The 23,373-nt window shown below is 41.7% G+C and overlaps 1 protein-coding gene across 7 annotated transcripts in view; it reads left to right on the forward strand.

The window, feature by feature from the left end:
* KMT2C (lysine methyltransferase 2C) overlaps positions 1–23,373 on the forward strand; it is a 142,899-nt gene that overhangs the window by 108,484 nt on the left and 11,042 nt on the right. For 5 of the 7 annotated variants that reach the window (XM_083579031.1, XM_083579034.1, XM_083579036.1 and 2 more), the window contains 16 exons: positions 689–2,764; positions 3,461–3,765; positions 4,577–6,363; positions 7,940–8,051; positions 8,441–8,519; positions 8,990–9,053; positions 9,708–9,940; positions 11,585–13,270; positions 15,349–15,561; positions 17,607–17,771; positions 19,410–19,551; positions 19,990–20,137; positions 20,614–20,792; positions 20,900–21,036; positions 21,744–21,996; positions 22,446–22,585. In XM_083579031.1, the coding sequence (XP_083435157.1) occupies positions 689–2,764; positions 3,461–3,765; positions 4,577–6,363; positions 7,940–8,051; positions 8,441–8,519; positions 8,990–9,053; positions 9,708–9,940; positions 11,585–13,270; positions 15,349–15,561; positions 17,607–17,771; positions 19,410–19,551; positions 19,990–20,137; positions 20,614–20,792; positions 20,900–21,036; positions 21,744–21,996; positions 22,446–22,585 (7,719 nt within the window). The remainder of the gene's footprint in view (positions 1–688; positions 2,765–3,460; positions 3,766–4,576; positions 6,364–7,939; positions 8,052–8,440; positions 8,520–8,989; positions 9,054–9,707; positions 9,941–11,584; positions 13,271–15,348; positions 15,562–17,606; positions 17,772–19,409; positions 19,552–19,989; positions 20,138–20,613; positions 20,793–20,899; positions 21,037–21,743; positions 21,997–22,445; positions 22,586–23,373) is intronic. The other 2 variants (XM_083579032.1, XM_083579033.1) reach the window with 2 other exon arrangements.

The following is a 23,373-nucleotide window of genomic DNA, read 5'->3' on the forward strand; positions in this document are numbered from 1 at the left end:
GCACAGCGATCCCTCTTGCTGTTCTGGCTTCTGAGATTCAGAATATTTTTTTTCTTATTTTCCTCCTCCAAAAACTAGGTGCGTCTTGTGATCTGGTGCATCTTATAGAGCGAAAAATACAGTAATTCTCAGGTCATGAGCATTTGTAGAGGCTACTCGTAACTATTACAAATGAATGAAGGATTATTTCCACATGGTGTTTCACAAGAAAGTTAGTAGGTTTTTCCGCACTAGTGAAATAAAATGTCATTTTGATAGTCAGTGCATTTAGCATATGTAGACCAATGTATTGTGAGCTGCATGCTATGTTAGCTCATGTGCCAAACCACCATAAGGATAATTTTGTGTGACATAAGAAACTCAGAATAGGACCTTTAAAAATAAAGTTCAGAAGCCTCTGGTACTTTCACCTTGGATGGAATGTCCAAGAAAGTTATACAGTGTCCCTGTATCTTTTAACAGAGGTTGTCTTCTTCAAATTTAAGTATATATTCTCAGAGATCTGCACGTTTGATATTAGTCATCTGGAAGCCTGCATAAATAATATACATATTAGAAATAATTGGCCCCATATCCTTAATTTGTTGGAACTTTTCAAATGACCTTAAAATGTGCTTATGAGTTCTTTACTATTGTTTGATTTCCTGATAGTTATAATTCAACCTGGTTTTTTCCTTTCCTAAAACAGCAAATGCGTCAGAAAAGTAAACAGCAAGCTAAAATTGAAGCAACTCAGAAACTTGAGCAAGTGAAAAATGAGCAGCAGCAACAGCAGCAACTGCAACAACAACTTGGGTCACAGCAGCTTTTGAACCAGTCAGGTTCAGACACACCTAGTAGTGGGATTCAAAGTCCTTTAACCCCTCAGACTGGCAATGGAAGTATGTCTCCTGCACAACAGACGTTATATACAAAACAGGTTCCTGGTACCCCTACTTCTACACCTTCTGATGTTTTCTTAAAGCCACAGGCCCCACCTCCACCTGCAGCACCAAATAGAATGCCTGTTCAAGATGCACATTGCCAGGCACCATCACAACAGATGTTTCCTCCTTGCTCCTCTACCAGACCACCTTCTCCTGTTGACCCTTATGCAAAAATGGTGGGAACTCCTCGGCCACCACCTGTTAACCAAAATCAAAACTTTGTCAGAATAAATTCTGTTACATCAGTAGATATCTGTCCACCCCCTTCACCCCTATCCAGGCCAGCTCAGGCATCTGAATCAACAGGGAGCAGGCCATCACCTGTCAGAGATTCATGTTCTTTGTCTCCAGTCAACAGTGACCCTTATGCAAAAGCTCCAGATACACCCAGGCCTACAATGGGAACGGAACCTTTCTCCAAACCTTTGGGGATATCAAGATCACCTTTAATTGCAGAACAACCAGGAAAAGCATCTTTATCAGCGGCAAACAGCGACCCCTTTGCTAAACCACCTCCAAGAACAGATGCGTTTCAAAGGCCCCGGATGTCTCCTGCTGACTCATATGCACGCCCACCATTGACTCCCATTCCTGTTGTTGAGGGAAGTCCTGGCCCATTTAAAACTCCAATGCGCCCAACTCAGTCACCACAAGATCCGTATGCTTCAATGCCACCAACCCCACGGCGCATGTCTGTGGACCCCTATGAACGGCCTGTTTTGACACCAAGGCCAGTAGATAGCTTTTCACACAATCCATCTAATGACCCATATAGTCAGCCTCCTCTGACTCCGCATCCAGCAATAAAAGAGACTTTTGCCCACCCACAAAGAGTAGTGCGAAACCAGGGTGATTCTTTTTCTCAGTCTGGAACTATTTCAAGGGCAGTTGCTCAGGACCCTTATGCCCAGCCTCCGGGTACTCCTCGGCCTGTCTCAGATCCCTACGCCCAGCCTCCGGGTACCCCTCGGCCTGTCTCAGATCCCTACGCCCAGCCTCCGGGTACCCCTCGGCCTGTCGCAGACCCCTACGCCCAGCCTCCGGGTACCCCTCGGCCTGTCGCAGACCCCTACGCCCAGCCTCCGGGTACCCCTCGGCCTGTCGCAGACCCCTACGCCCAGCCTCCAGTTACTCCTCGGCCTGTTGCAGACCCCTACGCTCAGCCTCCGGGTACTCCTCGGCCAGTCACAGACCCCTATGCCCAGCCTCCGGGTACTCCTCGCCCCACTGCTGTTGACCCATACATGCATCAGCCACTCACACCAAGACCTGCACAGACTGGAGACTTATTTGCTCAGGTTTCAGCTAATCAAAGGCATTCTGATCCATATGCCCAACCTCCAGGTACACCAAGGCCGGTTAGTAGTGATCCATATTCTCAACCACCAGCAACACCAAGGCCTGGAATTCCAGAACCTTACAGTAGACCAGCCCTAATGTCAAATCGTGATCCTTATCTGCAGGCATCACAGAACAGGACCTTACCTGGGACATTTGTAAGGCCATCAGATCCGTGTTCTCAGCCTCCAAAGCTATTGGGACCTGCTGTGACAGATTCTTTTAGCCATGCTTCAACAGCACCACCTTGTGATCCTTATGATCAACCTCCAATGACTCCAAGACCTCAGCCAGAAACTTTTGGAACCGCTCAGCTTCCCCACGATGTTGCAGATCAGCCAAGATCTGGATCAGAGGGTAACTTGGGCTCATCTGCAAACTCTTCTATGAGCTTGCAGGGAAAACAGTTCCCCCAAGCTTCTCCTGGCCCAGTACCAACAGCTGGAGCAACAAATACGCAGACCACAATGTCTCAGGCAGATGCAGAAAAAATAAGACAAGTGAGTTTACTGTTCTTGAATAACATGCTTGTGAAAACCATGAGATGCCAGAGTTGATAGAACTTATCAATTGTGGCTGTGTTGTATCAGTAAATCATTTCTTTTATTCTATAAGATGCAGGTATTTTGTATTCTGTGGCAGTAGTCTTATAATCAGTATCAGGCCTTTAACACTGTCTGTATCCTAGTGAAACCACTTCAGGGTTTACTGGTGACTACAAAGCCCTGAACAACATAGAACCGAGATACCTGAAGGAACACATATTCCTTTATTTTCCTTCCTCTGCTTTAAGAACTTCCAGGGAGGCCCTTCTGCTTGTCCCATCTCTTGAGGGGTACTCAGTTACACAAAATAGGATCTTCTCAGTGGTGACAACACCCCAATTGTAGAATAATCTCCCCCTTGAGATAATGGCTGGTGCAGACATTGTTTTGTGTTTTTAGCACCAGCCAAAAAGCTCATCTCTTCCTTCAGGCTTCTGATGCAGAGAGAGGAACTGATTTTGTGGTATTAATACTGGAAGGAGATATGTGTTACTTATGTGCTTTTTCTATGTTCTTCTAATGTTTTATTTACTGTTTGTTCTGTTTTGATGTTTCATTATGTATATAACCTGTCCTGGGATCGCTTGCTGATGAAGGGTAGGATAAGAATGAAATAAATAAATGAGCTGAATTGTTTTTGTTCCCTGTCAGCGCCAGAAATTACGTGAGATTATTCTGCAGCAGCAGCAACAAAAGAAGAATGCCATCCGTCAAGAGAAAATGCCACAAGAGCCGACCACAGCACCTCATGCAGGATCTACTCAACCATGGCAGCAGCAAGAAAATCTGAACCAGATTTTTAACAGGCCGCCTCCTCCATATCCTGGGAATATTAGGTCAGCCATTGTCCCTCCCAGCGGACTAAGGTTCACAGGTTTTCCCATCGATGGGCAGTTTAATAGACCCCAATTTCCAGGAGATATGGGTGGAATGGCAATGAGACCTCATGGAATTAGGTATACTTCTTGATTACTTCTTCACAAAATATGTCATTGTTTAATAAATTTGTGGGTTCTTTATCTATATATTTTAAGTGTTGGTTATATTAAGTGACCCTTTAAAAATGGTCTGGTTTAAAATTATATCCAAATGTAATGCTACAAACACATTAAAGGCTACACTCACTCACTTTAAATTGAATTCATGACCCTTTTATCAAACCTGCTGAACATTTGTTTTTCTGTGAAAAACACTGAAGCAGGGGCAAAAATATGTAACCTCTTCAAGTAAGTGATCTTGTTTAGTATCCTTAATTTCAAAATTGTTCTACAAGTAGGTTTAAATTCTTTAGTGCAAAATATATGACAGAACAAAGGTATGTTCCGGGCAGTAATGAGGCTCTATTGAGACTGTAGGTTTAAGGGCAGACTATAAATAATATATTGCAAACTTGTATTTCCTTATCGCAGTAAATGCTTGTTTAGCCCAGATAATACATGGATTAGCCTGAAACTTGATTTTTTTCACTTGCTTTTCTTGATTATTTCAGTAGTTATGTAAATTGCCTTAATTTAAACCAGTCCACTCTGTTTTGACACCTACTCTGGATTTCATCAAAATATGAAGATAAGCATGTATTGCTACTTTAGATGTAATGAACATCTAGTCCAATAATTTGTTTCAGTAACATCCAGTCAGAATGTAAATTGGCTGGCAAAGGTGTCACATCAGTTTATTCAAAAGATATAATATCCCACAAAATTGATTTGTTGTGTAAACTTTCTACAATGTGCAATCCAAGTCAACCAAATACTTTTTTCCCCCCAGATTTGGTTTTTCTGGAGGTGGTCATGGTCCTCCACCATGTCAAGAGCGTTTCCTTGGGCCTCCCCAGCAAATGCAACGTGCTGGAGTTCCACCACAACTCAGAAGATCAATTGACATGCCTAGACTCCCTAACAAGCCACAAATGGGCAACCCTATTGGACTCTCACAGCATTTCCCACCGCAAGGTATTCAGGTTCAACAGCACAACATCATGGGGCAGGCATTTATTGAGCTCTGTCACAGAGCACCCGAAGGCAGGCCAAGACTTCCTTTTAATTCCTCGTCAGCTGTTACGAACACAGTCCCCCAGCATCAGCAACATACAGGATTTGTACCTAGACAGGACTGTCAAGGCCCAAGACACCTAGAGCCCACAAGACGTAATTCTCAAAGCCTAAACAATCCATTGCATGTGGCAACGGGTTTGGAGCATTTACCGCCAGGTCAGCAAGCTATAGTGAATCCCAACCACCCACCTGTATTAGTCATGTGTTCTTTAGGTCATCCACCAGTTAATGATGCTTTTTCAGGAGGTTCTTTGCCAACAACAACACCTACGGAGGCAGCAAGTGACTTACAGATTCCCAACCAACCCACTGATGGATTAGAAGAAAAGCTTGATCCTGATGACTCCTCTGTAAAAGATTTAGATGTCAAGGACCTTGAGGGTGTTGAGGTTAAGGATTTAGTTGACGAGGACCTTGAAAATCTAAATCTAGACCCAGAAGATGGCAAAGGAGATGAACTGGACACATTAGATAATCTTGAAACAAATGATCGCCACCTTGATTACCTTCTAAGATCAGGCGAATTTGACATAATTGCCTACACTGATCCAGACCACGATTTGGGTGACAAAAAAGGTATGTTTAGTGAGGAGCTAGATCTTAATGTCCCCATAGATGAAATACAAGGCAAAGCAGAAGATACTCAGCAAAAGCATCAGGATGAGAAAGCTACCACTCCTGCAGCATCGTCTCCTCAGAAAAAAACTGCTGAAGTCAGTGAAATTAAAACAGAAGTTATGTCTCCAAACACATTAGAAGAAACTAAATCTGAAAGTGAAAAAAGAGATGTAAGTGTGGCATCCTCCGGCGCTCAGTTTATGACTGAAACAGAGTTACATGATGGAGAGGCAACATCTGTGATGCCCCATAATGTGGAATTACCTGGCAAAACAAATATGAATGAGGAAATCACTGTGCCCAGCCCAGATACTGTTCCGGGCCCTGCTCCAACATCAACTCAAGGTTCTTGCAATATCTCTGGATCCACTCCTGTTCTTACAAGTTTGTTAGCTAATGAGAATTCAGAAAACACTGATGTCGGGCCTCTGGGCTCTCCGCCTAATCCACAGCCAGCAGCACAAATCAACCCTGTTTCAAGTATGCCACAAACTTTAATGACATCTGCTGGTCAAACCATGGAAAATACTGTACCTAATGTGAACATGGTTCCACAAATAAGCCATAACTTCTCACAAGGGACGTCGGTAAATCCAGCCTTTATTCCTGGCCAGACAGCTAATAGCTTTGGGGCAGTGCAGCCTGGTAATCAAACTGTGCCTGCTGTAAATCGACCCGGCCCCAGTGGTATGCCTGGGCCACAGCCGATGATGATTCCGCAAACATTAGCCCAGCAGCAAAATCGAGAGAGGCCTCTTCTGCTAGAAGAACAGCCTCTTCTGCTGCAAGATCTTTTGGATCAAGAAAGGCAAGAGCAGCAGCAGCAGCGACAGATGCAAGCCATGATTCGCCAGCGTTCAGAGCCATTTTTCCCCAACATTGGTATGTTTTTGTTTTTTCTTTGATAATGCTAAGTGCGATAGAAACCTACAACCATATACCGTATTTTTCAGTGTATAACATGCCCCCCCGGTGTATAAGACACCCCCTATTTTGGGTGACTCAAAATTAAGAAAATACACTCGGCACTATCTGTGTATAAGACAACCCAAATTTTAAACATTATTTTAACATAGAAAACCCTAGTCTTACACATGGTAAAGTACGGTATTAATACTCGGAATGTCCACCATTTGATAAAATTTATTATCTCTATTGTGTTTTCTAATTTGTTTAATCTGTATGTAGAAAAAAAGAAAATTGGAATTGGTCTGAGAGGTTTTCTGTTCCTGCAGGGAAAGTGTGTATTTGGAATGCAATAGACATACCGGTAGCTTGCTGAGCAGCTGAAAACATGGATTATAGAAGCCAAAATATTTATCTGGTGCCTAGCCTGAAACAATGCTGTCAACTTCATTTGAATTTTGGGGGTGGGGGGCTGCCAGTCCATTTTTACTGGCCCTCCTAGTTTAGGAAGGAGGAATATGAGTGGGAATTTGAGTGAGAAGTAAAGGTGAAGGGAATAATTTGGGACAAGGTGCAGCATATTAGGTGTCTTCCACCAGGGGAAGAGCAAATATGCTTCTTCATTCTGCCAAACTCTGTTCATGTTCTGTATTTGCATATGCATTCAAGTGTGTGTGTGTGTGCGTGTGTGTGTGTGTTTCTGTTCAATTGGATTGGGCAAGCAGGTGCAGATCAGTTACTCTGCCACTCCTTATAACCACATTCCCCACTGGTATATTCTGTTTCCAAACTCCAGTTAATATGTTAATATTCTTGTTGTCATTGTATATTCTTTGTTTTGGATTCAGAGCATGGTATAATATGCTCTGCAGGTATGAGTATGGCAAAAACCTACCTTTGCTATTCGCATAAGGCCAAGAATGTCATGTTAGCAAGTCAGTTAGGGAGAGATCACTGCTCCAGCTCTCACTTCAATTTATTGAAATTTGTATAAATTGTGAGCTTACTCAGTTGAAGCAAGCTAGTCAGAGGAAATCCTTGAGGAAAGACTCTGTCATGAAGGCGACAGGTAGAGTAAAAACCTCAAAGCAAATACATGGGTGGGTGAAAGCAATCTACACAGTCCATTACCAGACATCCCTCCCTCTCTTTCTCCAGCAATATGGTTACTTCTCTTGCAAACAAGGTATTATGCTGCTGGCACTTGCTCAGGGCTAGTATAAAGAGGGAAAATGGCACCTAAGAGAACTGCTTCTGTCTAAAACATTCCCTATGATGCCTATCAGCATTCTAGCATCAATCTATTAGAGTCACCCTGTCTTAATGTAGTTTGAACCAATTATTAAGTGTGAATTTCTAAAAGACCTATAGTAACCACAGTAAATTATCTTTAAAAATAATTAAAACATCAGTGGACCAGTTTTTCTGTCAAATTATGAAACTTTTAAAAATGGGCCTCAACAGGTTAGCAGTGGTGAACAAATGATGTCCTTATCCACACTGGCTATTTTATATAATAAATACTTATTCTTCTTAAATTTTGGTTTCATAGATTTTGATGCAATCACTGACCCTATAATGAAAGCGAAAATGGTGGCTCTGAAAGGGATCAATAAAGTAATGGCACAGAACAATATGGGCATGCCACAAATGGTCATGAACAGGTAGGCAAAGATTGTGAATATTTTAGCTTCTCATAGATATCAGCATGAGTTTCTGCTCACTGAAATTTCAGTTTATTCTGATAGCTGTTACTTTCCTTGGGAGGTTAGCAAAGTAAATGTTAGCGTTAATTTTACCATTAATCATTAATTTCCTATTTTGTGATTCATGTCATACCCACAAACAGCTGTATTCCTCTGCACATAGCAATAACTCTGTGGTATGCAGAAAAGGGCAGGAGCTAGGAATGTGAAGCAGCAGACTGTGCAAGCCCAGGAGCACACTGTTTCCCTTCTGAGAATAGTTTATATCACAATCTCATATTATTAACACTTCATTAATTTTAGATGTAAAACAAATCCAAAATGTGATTTTATTTACCCATTACTAGATTTGCCTTTATGGGTCAAGCAGTGCCAGGAGTACCAAGTGGTGAAAGCCAGAATCTTGTTCAGCAAGCAATCACACAGGTAACGTGTCCTGAAATTTGAAGTAAAGCAGATTTTCGTAAGTGGAATTGTGGTCTAAAAGCTGATGTGCTATAATGGATAGAGTATTCAGACAAACCTGCATCCACAGCCACTAATGTTTTCATGAGTTGAGTAAGTCTCTGGATTGAAATCCTACACATTTGAATTGTTGTCCTTACCTGAGATGAGCAGGTGAGTTGCAATGTTACACCTTATTGCAATGATCGTCTCTTTGTCAGAGGAGCTCATCATCCCACAAGGGAAGCAGGATGTTTTCTGGACTGGGTCCATAACTATGCCACAACCTATAACCCAAACCCAGTAGCAGCAGCCTCTTGACCACGTGTTGAATGTAGCCTGAGTGCAGAAATCTGTTTCTTGTGCACAGATTCCCATTCCTCACAGCTTCAGAGCAACTGTAAAACAGAATTTTGTTTAACACACTCTGTTTCCCCTCCCCCCCTTTCAAGGATGGAAACCTAACACCGCAGATGTCTAGACCCAACCCTCCAAATTTTGGTCCTGGTTTTGTAAGTAAGTATATAACTGATATTAGACTTTGAAGCCAACTCCATGGGCACATATTATATTTCACAATACATACAGCTTATTTACAAGCCTATTCAAAGACAATAATTGAATTATGACACAACTAACTGAAATATTCTGAGCCAATGCATAATAAGCTTTTGAAATGTGACAACCTACCAAACTTATAAAATGTGGAAAAACCAGTTGCAGAAACATCTCAGAATAATTAGCATTGCTTAGATGATAATAATATTTGGGTAATAATGACTAACCTGACATTCATTTTCATATGTATTTTATATTAACCTATTTTTTAAAAGGGGGAAAAAGGTTTTATAGCCCCATTGGCAGTTTCAAAGGGGTAGCACTTGATTCCTTGGTTAGGGTAAGAAAAGATTGGCCTTAAATTCTGCCTTGAAAGATGTTAATGCATACTTGCATGCTCCAGATTTTGTTGATGCTTTACATCCTCTTTTCTTATTTTATTCAAAATAATTTATTTCTTCTCTGTTACAAAAAGAGAAAGGTGTTAATACTTGGTGTAGGGGGCTGATATGAAAGAAAATCCCTTCTTTTTGAAATCAGTTTGAAAACGAGATTTGTGAAAGTTTGCAAAACCCATGGTAAGAAAATTGATTTGTTGTGTTTTATCCTTAGATGATTCACACAGAAAGCAATATGAAGAATGGCTACAAGAAACACAGCAGCTTCTTCAGATGCAACAGAAATTCCTTGAAGAACAAATTGGAGCACACAGAAAATCAAAAAAGGCACTATCTGCAAAACAGCGCACTGCAAAGAAAGCTGGTCGAGAATTCCCAGAGGAAGATGCGGAGCAGCTCAAGCATGTTACTGAGCAGCAGAGTATGGTTCAAAAACAACTTGAACAGGTGAGAGTTTATCAATAACTAAATTGCAAGTGTTCCAATAGCAACAATTTTAAAACTGGCAGAAGAGGTGGTAGCAATTTTTTATAAAGAAACAAAAGTATAAGATTCAGAGCCACATAAGTATTTTTAGATTTTCACATACTCCTGAATTATTGTCCCCTGTCAAAGCTATCATTTTTGAACAGGTTAGAGCAGGTTGTGGTATTCCCAAAAGTTAAACCTGGTCTAGTCTAACCTTTGACTTGATTTTTGGACAAAAATGGTCTTGGCTGTCCAGGCGCCTGGCCTGTGCCACAGAGCAGACAGAACAAATGCAACCATGTTGTTTCTCCTGGACCTCTCAGCTACATTTGACACCATCATCTATAGTACTCTTCTGGTAGGCTCTCTGGAATGAACTTGAAGATATGGTGGATTGGGCCTTTTCTGGAGAGGTGGATCCAGCAGGTGCTGCTGAAAGACTTCTGTTTCCCTGTGCTTTTAACATTCACATGGAGTCAGTGAGAGATGTTATCCAGAGGTTTGGGATGAGTGTAAATAGGTAAATATGAATACATGGGTATAGAGAAAAGCATAGCATACAGCTTTACCTTGCTTTCCCATTTACTACCAGGGAGGTGGTAGAAATCCTGAACAGGTGTCTGCGGGCAGTTCTGGAATGGCAAACAAGCTGAAACATAATCCAGCTAAGATGGTACATTGATCCGGATGGTGGTTTTTAACTGGCTATGGATGGAGTTTCACTCTTTCTGAAGAGTCAGGTCTGCAGTTCAGGGGTTTTCTTGAACCCACTTTAGGTGTTCATAATGGGGCTTAAATAACCACACACAGTAGGGAGAGCATGAATAAACACAATAACTCTGTCCCCCATCTCCATTGCCCTCCATATGTTCAAGGGTAACTATCTTTAGCAGTGAAGCCTCCTTTACTTGTGGAGACCCCTACTCATTTTGGGACCCTGATTTTCTAGTTGCCCATGAGCTGGGGGGCAGGGGGAGTGGAGCTACATCAATGTAATATAGTATAATGCATACCAAATTAACAGAGTTAAAGTCAATCAAATTTATTGTGGCATAAGGTTTCATGGACTAGAGTTCACTTTATCACGGGCATGAAGTGTTAGCCTCCGTTGATAGTAGGCAAAGGTGAATACATGGGTATAGAGAAAAGCATATTAATCTATATTTCCTCTTGGTTAGCAGGGCTTGTATGTTGGGTTATGGCTCCACCTAACATACCATCCCTTCTAAGCCACAGGAAATCTATACTTCAGGCGGGTCAGTTGTTCTGTTTTCCTTCAGCTAGCAGGGATGGTATGTTAGGTAGAGCCATAATCCAACATACCAACCCTGCTAAGCTGAAAGAAATCTACCCTTCAGGTGCGCCAGTCATTCTTTTCTTTGCAGCTCAAATGTAGACAATATAAGGAAAAAGAGTGCATTTATATATCACAGAAATGAATATCAGATAACTAATTTAAAAAAAAATTAAAGAAAGTTTGTAAAATGTTATACCCAGTACTTTCTTAAATATTTTTTCATTGTGTATATGTATTAAGGTTTGTTTTTTCACAGAAGTCTCCAGCTTAAGAAACAGAAAATGTACTTTTATGGGACATCACTTAATAACATGCTTACATTGTAGATACGAAAGCAACAGAAAGAGCATGCAGAACTCATTGAAGAATATCGGATTAAACAGCAACAATGTGGAATGGGACCCCATGCAATGATGCCAGGTATGCCTGCTCAGCCTGCAATGGTCACAGGAGGATCTCCACCAGCAGTGGGTCAGCAGAGTTTCCCAATGGTACCTCAACAGCTTCAGCATCAACAGCATGCCATAGCTGTTCCTGGACAACCCAATCCACCCAGAATGCTAAGTTTGCCTGGATGGCAACCGCCGCCCGGTGCTGCTTCAGCACACATCCCACACAATGTACCAAGGATGCAGCCACCAATGGCACAGTTGCCGGTGAATCCTGTTACTCCCACTTCTGTGCCAGCTCCTAGCTCAAATGTACAGTCAGGGCCACCACCACGTGTAGAGTTCGATGACAACAACCCATTTAGTGAAAGCTTTCAAGAGCGTGAGCGAAAGGAGCGTTTGCGAGAGCAGCAGGAAAGGCAACGGATTCAGCTTATGCAGGAGGTGGATCGGCAGAGAGCTCTGCAGCAGAAAATGGAAATGGAACAGCACAGTACAATGGGCTCAGAATTAAATGCCAGAACTTCTTTGCCTCAAATACCGTTCTTCAATTCAGACCTACCTTGTGATTTTATGCGGCCTCCACGGCCTCTTCAGCAATCTCCACAGCATCAACAGCAGCAGATGGGACCCATTATGCAGCAAGGACCTCTAAACTCCCCACCTCCTTCCAGCTTTCCGCAGTGTAGTGAGCGGCAGCCAGTGGGATCTTCCCCCTTTGTTCCCGATGCTCCCCCACTTCCAGACGGAAGTCCCCCTTTCCATTCTGTGAAGCAGCCATGTGGAAGCTTTTCACAGTACCAGGTTCGGCCTCAGTTTGCCACTGGCCTGCCTGGAGTTTCTCCTGGAACTGGCAGTGGTCCCCCCTGTGGTCAGGACGCCATGCCCCATGGAACAAACTTTCCTGGAACAAGTCAGTCTCTCATCCAGTTGTATTCTGATATCATTCCAGAGGAGAAGGGCAAAAAGAAAAGAACCAGAAAGAAGAAGAAAGAGGATGATGCGGAGTCAGTAAATACCCCATCAACCCCACATTCAGATATAACTGCACCCCCAACTCCAGTTGTTTCAGACGCTGTCTCCACCCCAACAGTTAGCACGCCTGGTGAACTTCCACGGCATCCAGGAGAATCGGAGGCAGAGGAGCTGCCAGGCTCATCGCCTCCAGATGTTGCTGAGAGTCAGTCTTCCTTAGAATTGAAAAGTCAGCTCTCCAGTACTGATTTGCCACAAAACATATTGCCTGAGCAGCCAGGCATGAACCAGGAGACAGACAAGGACAAGACAGAGGCTTCTATGAGCATTCAGGAAATTAATCAGGAAAAGACAAGCACTGATCAATGCCCTAGTGAGGCTGAGCCTAAGATGGAGAATGAAAATGGCATTAAAGTGGAAGAGGAGAAAGCTACTGTGCAGCCTTCCCCTTCTTTGCAGAATCAGGCACAACCTGACAGCATTCCAGCAGCAAAAGGGGAATCAGGGAACGAACTCCTCAAACACTTGCTTAAGAACAAAAAATCTGCCTCTCTTTTCAAGCAGAAAGCAGAAAGCAGCTTACAGTCAGAAGAAAGTGCTAAGGAGAGCAAATTCGTGGGGAAACGGGATCCGATGGAAGGCAGCATGGTAACCAATTTTTATTATTAACATCCAAACTTAGAGGGTATTGGAAATGATGCACCATTGTGTATTTATTGTAAATTTATTGTAAATTTAAAATAGCCCAGCCGCTAAGGATATGCCCTTAAAAAAAACAAAGGCAGTACTGGTTGAACATGTTCCTCCTTCACAGTGTTCTGTATATGGGCTTTCACCTCCTCTAGAGGTCATCAAGTAAAGCAGGAAATGGAGAAGCATGATTCAAAGGCAAACTCCACAGCCTTTGAATACATAGTTGCAGCATCCCAGCCTTTACACGTGACAAATATACAGAGCTACTCGCAAGCAACTGTTTTAGTGAATATCCAGTTTAGATGTGAGGAGAAGCTTAAGATTGTATGGAAAATTATAAACCTCAGTTTTCCTTTGACGTGCTGGATTATGGTCCCTGAACAGATACTATCATAAAGCAGCCATTTGTTTATATTAGATAAGGAATGGCAAAAGTTCTTGTATTTTTGATTTTAAGGTTTTTTTAGCACTTGAGTCACACACTTACTCAAAATAAGTTAGTTTCAGCACAGTAATAAACTAGTGATATTCATTGATGAAGATATTCTGCACCTTAGAAAGAATAACTATAGTCATGCTGAACACTGAATAATATATTTTGTCAGCCAATTTAGTAATTCATAGCTAACATATCTTCTAGGGAGTCACTCTTGTACATTCATAAACTCTTGTGCCTCCCAGAGGGAAACCTGCTGTTGTGAACTGATAATTGCACAATATTCTTGAAAACCGGATAAAACCAGTGCTTGGAAGGTTTTGCTGCCATTAGCACTCTGTTTGTATGTAAATAAATTATACTGATAATTTTAAAATGGCTTTTGTATTCGAACTTAAAAGCTATAATTTTTAATGACAGTGATTCTTGGTTTGACATTATTAGAATCTAAGATCAGAGAGCTTATTTGTGTCTGTGAAATATTACTGTAGAATGCTGGAGTTCGGATTTCATTAGGTGTGTATGCTTTGTCATTATTGCAGCCTGTCAAGAGACTCTGGACATTGTTAAGCAAAACAACATGTTAACAAAAATACTAGGGCAGGAAGGAGTCACATGGAAGGGGTGGCACTTCTCTAGCATGGGTGCAATTATATACTTCTAAACTTCTGTTTCTCTTCACCCTCCTAAAATCATTAGTCACTGGTAATTGTAGTGCTTTCTTTTTTATTGTTGTTTAGCTTTTTCTAAAAGTGAGGGGGTGTCTGTACCTCAAAGAGTTATGATTTCTGCATGTTTTCCATATATTTATCATTTAAATTTGGGCAGTAACAAAAAAGCATTCAAACCTATACTGCTTTTTTAAGATCCAGGGTAGGATGGGTATTGCCAAAAGGAAAGGGAGACCTGGAATTGATAAGCTATGTTTCAGGACAAAGACCCCCCCAGTATTCCTGCTAGGAACTACTGTAAGCAGAGCTACAGCAAGGCTATATGAGTATGCAGATTTAAGTGATTGTGCGACATTGGCATCCAATAGACCAGTCCTCTCCCTTTCCTCATATCAGACCCCTTCTTGAAGGCTGAAGGGAAGCAGGCTGGGTGCCTGATTAAAGAGTGCTGAGGAGATAGCAAAGATATAAGGAGGCAGAAAAAAGCAGCTGGTTTGGAAAGTCGCTTTAGAGTAAGCAGGAGCTAAAGTAATGAAAGGTGTAGCAATATCAGCTTGGGGCCCAGGAAATGAGGAAGGAAGGCAGTGTTTAAAGGGAGTAGCTGAGGTGACAAAGCATAAGGGAAAGGGGCAGGTGAATTAGCAGACAGTTTTAAAGATATGGTGAAAGCTTGGGATTTTAGAGACACGGATTGGCAAAACCTCCTTGGAACAGGGGAGGAAAGATTCACTTGCCTCCATGCTCATTTTCATAGTCGTGTTCTTACCATTTGGTGGGTGTCTTGCTTGTTATAGATAATAAACTAATAAAGTAATGCCAAATGTATAGTAGCATTATATGTTGCTTTTTACAAATACAAAACAAAATGTTCAACTAAGTGATTTGAACTGATATATCTTTATCATTTCCCTCCCGCCCCCCATAAGCAATCATTAGGGAATCCATTGCAGGGTACATTTGGATGTGGTAACAGCCAGCTTCAGAGAGCAGATTTAGGACATGAAATGAAAAAACAACGAAATAAACGAACTCAGAGGGCGGGTGAGAAGGCAGCACCTCGATCTAAGAAGAGAAAAAAAGAGGAAGAGGAAAAGCATGCTATTTATCCTAACACTGAAACATTTATGCAGTTAAAACAGGTGAGCACTGAAGGGGTAAAGAACTTAAAAGACTGAAGATATATTATGTCACTGACTATACTGAGCAAGGTGGTCACATCCAGCACCATAATGTTTAGGGGTTTTTTTAGTATGCTTGTTTATTCACAGTAGTTGATAACCTAGAAATACACGTATTTACATTTTTAAGTGCACTTAATATTTGACTACAATCCACATCTAGATTTATTGTGATGCATGATGGTGCTGACATATTTGACTTGTTGCCCCCTGCAACATAATGTCAGTGTTTTAGGGATTGCTTAGGGAGTGTTGATGAAAGAATGCAGCCAGGATCATGGAGAAGAAAGCAAGGAGACTGAGAAATGGCAAAGTGAAAGACGCTTGGTAAAGGCATAGGGCTAATGCATAAAAGATGAAGAAAGTGTCTGTTGGAAGGTAGGTAAAAATAATAAGGCTTGGAGGTGAGACAGAAGAGGCAGAACTATTGCAAGTTTCCAAATCATCATGAAAATGTCTCTTTTTTTAATTGTACACAATAAGCTTTTAAAACAATGTGTGTGGTGTTCATTTATCATTAAGATAGAAGGCTGGGAAACAGTTGCAGTGCTCCACGGTTGGAGAGCCACTGTCCTGATGGTGTTAGTTTATTTTATTTGAGAGCAAAGTCTGCGAGCAAAAATGTATTGGTAAAGCCTGCTTACCTCACAGGTAGAGTGCATGAAGGGATGCAATTCCATACCTTAACCTGAGTCAGCAGTGTGATTCAGCAGCAAAAAAGCTAAAGCAATTCAGAAGTATAGTGTCTAGATCAAGGGAGGTAGTAGCACCACTCTATTCTTCCTTGGTCAGCCCCCCAGTTCTGGGCACCACAATTTAAGAAGGATATTGACAATCTGGAATGTGTGCAGATGTGTGCAGGACAACCAAAATTATCAAGGGTCTGGGAACCAAGCCTTATGATGAACAGTTGAAGGAGATGGGTATGTTTAGCTTGGAGGAGACTAAAAGGAGATATGATAGTCATCTTCAAATATCAGAAGGGCTGTCACAGGGAAGGTGGAGCAAGCTTGTTTTCTTCTCCTTTGAAGGGTAGGAGACAAATCAATGCTTTGACTACTGCAATGCACTCTATGTGGCGCTACCTTTGAAGGTGACTCGGAAACTGCAATTAATCCAGAATGCGGCAGCCATACTGGTGACTGGAAGTGGCCGCCGAGACCATATAACACCATTCCTGAGAGATCTGCATTGGCTCCCAGTACGTTTCCGAGCACAATTCAAAGTGTTGGTGCTGACCTTTAAAGCCCTAAATGGCCTCGGTCCTGTATACCTGAAGGAGCGTCTCCACCCCCATCGTTCAACCCAGACACTGAGGTCCAGCGCCGAGGGCTTCTGGCAGTTCCCTCACTGCGAGAAGCCAAGTTACAGGGAACCAGGAAGAGGGCCTGCCCTGTGGCGCCTGCCCTGTGGAACGCCCTCCCATCAGATGTCAAGGCAATAAGCAGCTATCTTACTTTTAAAAGACATCTGAAGGCAGCCCTGTTTAGAGAAGTTTTTAATGTTTAATGCTGTACTGTGTTTTTAATATTCGGTTGGGAGCCACCCAGAGTGGCTGGGGAAACGCAGCCAGATGGGTGGGGTATAAATAAATTATTATTAAAATTACAATAAAAGAGATTCTGACTAAGCATTAGGAAGAACTCTGTTCAACTATGGAACGGACTACCATGGAAGGTGGTGGACTCTCCTTCATTGGAGGTTTTTAAATAGAGGTTGGATGGCAGTCTATCAGGGATTCCTTTAGCTGTGATTCCTGTATTGCAGGAAGTTGGACTAGGTGACCTTTGAGTTCCTTCCAACTCTACATTTCTGTGATTCTGTCTGAAGTCCTTTATGTAAAGTACTTGAAGGACTAACCTCAAGGCTAGTGTTCAGTAAATGAGTTTTTAAAAAACCTTGGGCTTCTAATGGTTACAGTCATCTTAGTGTAATTGAGTGGAAATTTACAGTTCATTGTTGCATATTGCTAGTGAAAAATAATTACTACTCATCTTTTCCTACAGCAACTCTCTTTGCTGCCTCTAATGGAGCCGATAATTGGAGTGAGTTTTGCCCACTTTCTTCCTTATGGCAGTGGCCATCTGAATAGTGGAAATCGCCTTTTGGGAAGCTTTGGTAGTGCAACGCTTGACGGGGTATCAGATTACTATTCTCAGCTAATCTACAAGGTGTATTTTTTTTCTACATAGATTCTCCAAATGTTCTATACGAAACAAAACATTGGGATCCAGCAGTAGTTATACCATGGTGTTATATGAGACATGCTGGATTTTAAAAGATTTCATTTTTCTTGTTCTCTCATTGCCAACTTTATTATTGTTCTTCTTCACTGGAAAGTGGTGAGGCATATTTAAAACAGAATTCTGCTTGTGCAACGGGACTTCCCCTCCCACACTGGCAGACACGGGGGGGGGGGACGCAGTTCTGATGCACAAGTAGAAGTCTACTGCCATAGTGGAACCACAGCATTGGATGTGACCCATTACTCACACTGTGATTTTTTTTTTATTCTATAACTATCTTTTCAAACTGATGCAGTTGTGAAAGTTGTAATCCTAACCTTTAAAGTTACTTTTTAAACAAATCTCCCAGTGCAATGCAAACACAAAATAATTTGAAGTCATAAAGGACTGCTTAATTTGAAGGATAGTGTTTGTCCTTCCTTTCTCGTATGTATCACTCCATTTATTAGAGACAGAAAACTGCCATTGGTCCATCTAACTCAGCACTGTATACACTGAGTGGCAATGGTGCTCCAGGGTTTCAGAAAGGGGACGTTCCCAGAGAGGAGATGCCATAAATTGAAATGTAAAGCAGATGCTCTACCACAGGCTTCTTCAAACTCAGCCCTCCAAATGTTTTTGGCCTACAACTCCCATGATCCCTAGCTAGCAGAACCAGTGATCAGGGATGATGGGAATTGTAGTCTCAAAACATCTGGAGGGCCAAGTTTGAGGAAGCCTTTAGATAGGTGGTGACTGATGAGAGGATCTCCTTGGCTATGGTGGATCAGCTTAGCACAAACAGATGAACATGTGGGCTCCCATAGAGGGGATTGTGGTTGCTTTGCTCCCTACTGGTCCTTCTGTTGTTCTGCTGTCCTGCACTGAACTAAGGCCTGGTTTTACTTAGTGTGTCATCCAAACCCAGGCTTGTGGTTAAGTTCTCCTGAACAAACCGTGAGCCATAAACCATGGAGCAAATCTTGCTTACTGCTTGTAAACCACATGCCCAGCTGCAGATGACAGGCTAAGGCCAAGCCATGGCTTAGCTCATTGCAGTGCTGCAACAGAATGAGGGGTTTTTTTTGTTCCTCCCCAGCCAATCTTCTTGTCCAGAACCCACACACATGTGTTTATGCTGAGCCGTGGTTCAGCTTAGTATGATATGTGAACCAAGCCAGCCACCTCAGTTCAGGCATAACTCCAAACATGACCTACAAATTATGGCTTGCATTTGCCATGCAAAATCGAAGTTGATCAAAGCTTGCAGTCCTGGTTTGCAGGTCAAATGCTTCGATATAATAGTAACCATAGCTTTATGGTTTACCCCCAAACCCAGCAACTGACTTCTTATTCTGAGTATATTATCCTTCCAGATTCATTCTCATAGCACCAAACCAGGTTTTGTGTTGCATCTGAACCAAGCCAGTGTGACTGGTAGATAAACAGGTGCATTATGTATGTGCAGTTGTAAAATAAAAATTATGTGCATTCTGTTGGACCTTTTGTACGTAAGATACATAACTTATCACATACCAGATAAACTTGCTGAAAGCTAACTTTAAATTATTTCCTCTTTTGCAGCAGAATAACTTGAGTAACCCTCCCACTCCTCCGGCCTCCCTCCCTCCTACACCTCCACCTGTGACTTGCCAAAAAATGGTAAATGGATTTGCAACCACTGAAGAACTTGCTACAAAGGCTGGAATGCTTGGAGGGCATGATGGTAAGTTTTCACATGTATGCCAGAGTATACATTTTCAGTTTTCAGATTGTCTGAAAACCATTTACTTACTTTTTTCAGATTTGAAATCCACTTTACAGCAGAATGTTTTGACTTTTTGTTATCATTTCTCACAAAATTTATAGAAACAACTTTGATGAACATTTTGTGCATATTCTGTGCTTACATAATGTATACATGGCCAGTATAGATAGCTATATTGTTGGTCCTCATAAAGTGGGCATGAGCTTCCCTCATCCTTTCATTTGTATGAGAATGCTGCAGATTTTCACAACTTCGGCTACTGACTGAAAGTCTAATTAAATGTAAAACAAAAGAAGTATAGGTTGAAGTTAGGATCCATTTTTTGATTCCCCGCCCCCTTTTATAGGTCCCTGAATATTTGGGTCATTTGTTTTGTCTGTTCTTGCTGCATTTCAGTTACCAAAGCTCTGGGACCGAAGCAGTTTCAGCTGCCTTTCAGACCACAGGATGATCTGTTAGCCAGAGCCATGGCTCAGGGTCCTAAAAGTGTGGATGTTCCTGCTTCTCTTCCAACCCCACCTCATAACAATCATGAAGAGCTGAGGTAGATATTTTCTCTAATTATTTTTATTTTTAGCTTTGTGTTGGGTATCTGTTATCTTAGGTGCTCCACGATGCTGCTAAACTCTAAATAACCATGTTACTGAGAAGTAAGTCCTATTGAATTCAGGTAAATTGGATCATACATGGCAGATGCTCATCCAACCTCTGCTTAAAAACTTCAAACAATGGAGAGTCCTCCACCTTCCAAGGGAGTCCATTCCACTGTCAAACAGCTCTTACTGTCAGAGCGTTCTTACTGAGGTTTAGTCGGAATATCCTTCCTTGTAACTTTTGGATCCATTGGATGGGTGCAGGAGAAAACAAGAAGCTTGCTCCACCCTCCATGTGACAGTCCTTAAAATATTTGAAGATGCCTATCATATCTCCTCTCAGTCTCCTCTTTACCAGGCTAAACATACCCATTTCCACTTTACACATCTATATGTGAAAAACATTTCCAATTATTTTCCCTCTCAGGGTTCAGGATCCCTGTGATGACAGAGACACTCCTGACAGCTTTGTTCCTTCCTCCTCTCCCGAGAGTGTAATGGGCATGGAAATAAGTAGATACCCTGATCTGTCAGCAGTAAAGGAAGAGATGCCCGAACCTGTTCCATCCCCCATCATTCCAATTCTACCTGCCAGTACTGGAAAAGGTATTGCCAAAATATTTTCTAGATGTTTCTACTAATTTCCCCACCGGCATGTTCATGTGCCTCAGTTCCATGCATATTTAATTTTGTATCTCTCCCTTTAACTGAAGGTTCAGAAGAAAAAAGGAATTATATCAAAACAGAGCCTGGTTCTGGCTTCTTTGGCTCTCAGCTTGGTCCTTCTCAAAATGGTCCAAAATCTGGCCTTGTATCCATAGCAATTACTTTACATCCCACAGCTGCAGAGGTAAGGAAAGTTCTAGTGAGCTGCATGTATCTGTGACAATGTTGTGCCCCATGTCCTGCAGACGTTATGGCTATTTTATTTGTGTTGCAGTACAACAGTTGTTGTAAACTCTGGTTATTAGTTTCAGTGCCATTTCTTTAAATTGTAAATCTGCACTGAAATACTTCCCACAAACAGTTTTTCGAAGAAAAAGACATTTATTTAGATTGCGGAGGGCTGGGTTCACAAATTCCCAATTTCCTTGTTTTATCACATGCTCTTTGAAGCAGCTGCTTTCCTTGATTTAATAATAATAATAATAATAATAATAATAATAATAATAATAATAATAATAATAATAGCAGCTTAGGTGCCTTCTTAAAAAAAAAGAAAACAAGGGCTTCTTACTAATGTAATCCCGGCCAATCAGGGATCACGTAGCTAGTGTGTTGATGTTACGTCATCAGGCAATCAGTCAAATTTACTGTCATTAAGCTGTACAGAAGTGAGCCCAGGAAGCATTGCCCTCAGTCTGCCATTTGGAGTGTGTGCAAATGTGTGACCTGTTTTACATCCCTCCCACCCCAAAACTGGACGAGAGCATTCAGGGGAGGGGGGAGGTTGTTCTGCAAAACATGCACTGCTCCATTTCAGTGCAGTCCTCTTTTAAGTATGTGATGAAGAAAAAAGATGCTATGCACTTGTCTTTTTTCCTTTTCCCACTCTAGAATATTGGCAGTGTGGTGGCTGCATTTTCCAATCTTCTGCATGTCAGAATTCCAAACAGTTATGAAGTGAGCAGTGCACCAGATGTCCCATCCTCTCTGGGAATTATGAACTCTCACAGAGCAAATGTAGCCTTTGAGTACAGGCAGCGCTTGTTACTTCACGGTCCTCAGGCAGGCACTGTAGGGCCTCCTGGACTAACAGGGCCTTACGGACTCAAACAACATAATATGCCATTTCCCCCAAGTGGTAACGGTGAGTAAGGATATATCATTTTTTTTGTTTTGTTAATTGTAGTTGTTTTTTGAGAAAACGTGGCAATGAAGAGTTTAATCCAAGGTGAGAAAATGACACTGTGCTTCATTTTTCTGTCTCCTCAGTAATACGAATCATGCTATGGTGAGAGTGACTAGGCAAAACCCATACTTGTGGAATGTTGTCCAGCGGCAGATATTTTGTCGCATTAAACTGCAATGTAAAAATGTGTAAATAGAAGCACTGTAAAAAGAATAGGGTGGTATGAAGGGGAAGGGCAAAGTAGGTCCGCAGGGGTGGAAGGTGTGTTGCTATGCAACAGTTGTAGGGAAACTGTGCTTTAAAAATGAAATCAGGATAAATTATTTGGAGGAACACGCACGCCCATGAAGTCATGCATATGCTCTATTCAGAACAACACTTTGTAACTTGTTGGTGTTCTTGTTAAGTCTTGGCAGGCTATAAGGCACACAGTCCACATGTTGCAGATGGTTCAGGGTTGAGGTCACAGTGGTGCTCTCATTGTAAAGTCGTAGTTCTGGGCAGTGGAGTACGGAAATCCTTCAGTGATCTACCTTTCCTGAAACAGGTACTACTGTGATAACCGTTTGTCTATTATTGTTTTTTGCTTTATAAGGTTAAACTACAAAAAGAGGGGGTCAGGTTGATTCCTACAGTTCATATACTTGACATTGTACAACTATTTAATTATTACTGTTCTGCATTTTGGAGGTTGGTAGAATTCAGTAGAGATTTCTCTTTCATTAACAAGTGGTCTCTGGCAAGTTAGAAATAACTCAAAAAGCCATTCCAGAGTAATAAGGTTTTATCAGTTGCAGGAGAAGAGAGTTCATAATTTTAAAAAATCTTGCTCTCATTTTATTTCTGCTGTTTCAACAGTTCTATAAAAATAAAGATTCCTAGGGATTCTCTAGCCTGTGAATAAATACCAGAGTGCTTCAAAGTAGAAATTTCAGAAGTCTGCATGCCTCCATACTAGCACCACCAGCCAATTTATCTTTCCTTGAAATTACTTTCACTATCAAGTAGTTTTGTACAATCAAAATCATATGTAAAATAATGGTAGTTTTAGTATGTAACTACAAATCAACATGTCAGCATTTCTTGCTATAAATAGTGCATAGTGAAAGGGCTGTGTGTCTTAAATTAACATTCTGAGGTGCGCTGTGAACTATTTTTTACATCAAGAAACAAATGTACCATATTTTTCTGTGTGTAAGACGATGTTTTTACCTGATTTTCCCCCCCCAGCCAAAATTTGGGGGATGTCTTATAAACGGAATGTGAATTGGGGGGGGGGGGAGCTTGGCTGCTGTCAAGTGACATGGCGGAAAAAGGCATGCTCAGAGGCACTCT

The sequence above is a fragment of the Podarcis filfolensis genome, assembly GCF_964270895.1.
Source record: "Podarcis filfolensis genome assembly, chromosome: 12".
Classification (NCBI taxonomy): Eukaryota; Metazoa; Chordata; class Lepidosauria; order Squamata; family Lacertidae; genus Podarcis; species Podarcis filfolensis.